The 2,172-nt window shown below is 25.9% G+C and overlaps 1 protein-coding gene across 1 annotated transcript; it reads right to left on the minus strand.

Moving 5' to 3' along the window:
• Positions 1-176: 176 nt before the first annotated feature.
• LOC112460641 (protein ANTAGONIST OF LIKE HETEROCHROMATIN PROTEIN 1-like) lies at positions 177-1,906 on the minus strand. The gene is made up of 4 exons (XM_025025428.1): positions 1,553-1,906; positions 1,096-1,448; positions 561-991; positions 177-496 (listed from the first exon to the last, which is right to left on the minus strand). Exons 1-4 carry the CDS (start codon positions 1,741-1,743, stop codon positions 335-337), a joined length of 1,137 nt encoding a protein of 378 aa, XP_024881196.1. The 5' UTR covers positions 1,744-1,906; the 3' UTR covers positions 177-334.
• Positions 1,907-2,172: the final 266 nt, after the last annotated feature.

The raw sequence follows: 2,172 nt of genomic DNA on the forward strand, positions 1-2,172 counted from the left end.
AATTATATTACTATAATACATAAAAAAGTTATACATAATAAATATAATTATTTACTTATAAAATTTTCTTTAATTATAATATATTACAAGTACATGGAAAAAAAGCATATAATATATATATATATATACTAATTTAAATATACATATATATCTACTGTAAATAAAAATAGTTTACATATTTGTTGTTTTCTTTATTTAGTACAGAAACTTATGTTAAATAGATAATTTTTTTTTAACATGTTATATAATCTAACATATCAAAACATAATGTCTCTTTCTCCTCTCTCTCTCTCTCCACACACACACACACACACACACATACATACATGTATAATTATTCGTCTGCATATACACCTCTTTGAACATAATCATGTTGCCATTCCACTTTTCCAGCTTCAGAGATAAAATAATTACTCAAAGTATTCCTTTGATTTTCGGCATATCTTACGTCATTATCTTCTTCAAAATTACTTGGTATATTGATCCAAGGTGAACTCTGAAAACATCAAAAAATATTAAAATTCAAAAAATTAAATAATTATTTTTATTTTTATTTGTACCTCGTTAGTATTATCTTTAAAACTTGGTTCTTGACTGTACATCTTATGTCCATTTTGTTGTTCTTCTTTCAATACATAATTATGGAGACACACAGAAGCTGTTACAATTAAATCTGCAGTTTCTGGTAACATACTAATCGCTGTGTGGAATATTCTCCACTTATTGGAAAAAATTCCAAAAGCACTTTCAACTGTCCTCCGTGCTCTTGAAAGTCGATAATTAAAAATCCTCTGTTTGTACATCAAATTTTTGCTGGAATAAGGCTTCATAATTCTCTTAGACAGTTTAAAAGCATCATCAGCCACAAAGTACGTGTATGTTTTCAGATTGCTATTAGGAAGATTTATTTGTTCATTCGGTAAATTTAACGTATTATTACTTAAATTTGTGCCTATATTGCAATCGTTAAAAATTCCTCCGTCACTGTTTCCTATAACAAAGAATTATACAAAAATAAATAATTGTAATAAAACAATATATATATGAGATTATTATATTATACATAAGATTAAGAAAATTTTTGTTCTTGCTTACCTCCATACGCTCCAATATCAACCAACACAAATCTATACAAATGATCAGCTACTGCCAATAATACGATACTATAAAATTTCTTATAGTTAAAATATAAGCTTCCTGATCTTGGAGGACAGCGTAATCTGACATGCTTGCCATCAACAGAACCGACACAATTTGGAATGTTCCATCTATTCCAATATCCATGTGCATATTTTCTCCAGTCTTCTTCTGTAGGTGAACTAAGATATAATGGGTCTAAAACCTTATATAAAACATGGCAAACTTCTTTTACTACTTCTCTTACTGTAGATTCACCAACTCTAAAGGCTAACGCAATGGTAATTGGTAAGTCACCTGTAGCAAGATATCTATAAAAATATAATAATTACAATACATTAATATTAACTATAATATGAAACAATTATATACAATTTAGTTATCTATAAAGTATATACAGTTATTATATAAATACCTTAAAGTTATCAATAGTCGTAATTCTGGAACTAAAGCACGAGGACTTTTTTTTGTCAAATATGGTTTTGTCATTTGTACTAACTTCTGAAAATGTACCAATGTCATTCTGGTATAACGATAAAACAACTGAGGATCATTTTTTATTTCTTGGAATAAATTATTGTAATCTCCAAGCTGAATTCTTCTCATATTAATAGGGCTCACAAGCCATCGTCTATTTAGCCATCTAATTTGTCTTTTTTTACGTATTAGCAAAAGACATAAGTTTATCCAATGTATTACCAGAATTAGAAATTCATCATCATTTTCTATTTTTATTACAAAGACTGTAAACTGTAACTATTATAATATATATTCTGAAACATTAATGTATAAAATTTATTAATTACTTATATCTTTTATTAACAATAATTTACAATTATAATAAATCATATTTAGTTCATAACTGTATTTTGCACTACAATATATATAATTAAAAATATTACTTTTCAAATATTTTTATGACAACATATAACAAAAAGAAAATATTGGTTAACCTCAAATACTATCATTGTATTTTGATCATTTGGTAAAGAAAAAGGCAAATAAATCGTTATTTTTGTAAATAAAGTATTTAAA

The sequence above is a fragment of the Temnothorax curvispinosus genome, unplaced genomic scaffold (genome assembly GCF_003070985.1).
Source record: "Temnothorax curvispinosus isolate PA1 unplaced genomic scaffold, ASM307098v1 QBEX01010685.1, whole genome shotgun sequence".
Taxonomy (NCBI): Eukaryota; Metazoa; Arthropoda; class Insecta; order Hymenoptera; family Formicidae; genus Temnothorax; species Temnothorax curvispinosus.

Bases quoted from the DNA above. Each gene is read 5' to 3' on its own strand.
- LOC112460641 (XM_025025428.1), bottom strand. From the start codon at position 1,743: ATGAGAAGAATTCAGCTTGGAGATTACAATAATTTATTCCAAGAAATA. The intron at 1,449-1,552 runs GTATTTATATAA...ATATTTTTATAG, and splicing joins CGACTATTGATAACTTTAAG to ATATCTTGCTACAGGTGACT. The intron at 992-1,095 runs GTAAGCAAGAAC...TCTTTGTTATAG, and splicing joins TGATATTGGAGCGTATGGAG to GAAACAGTGACGGAGGAATT.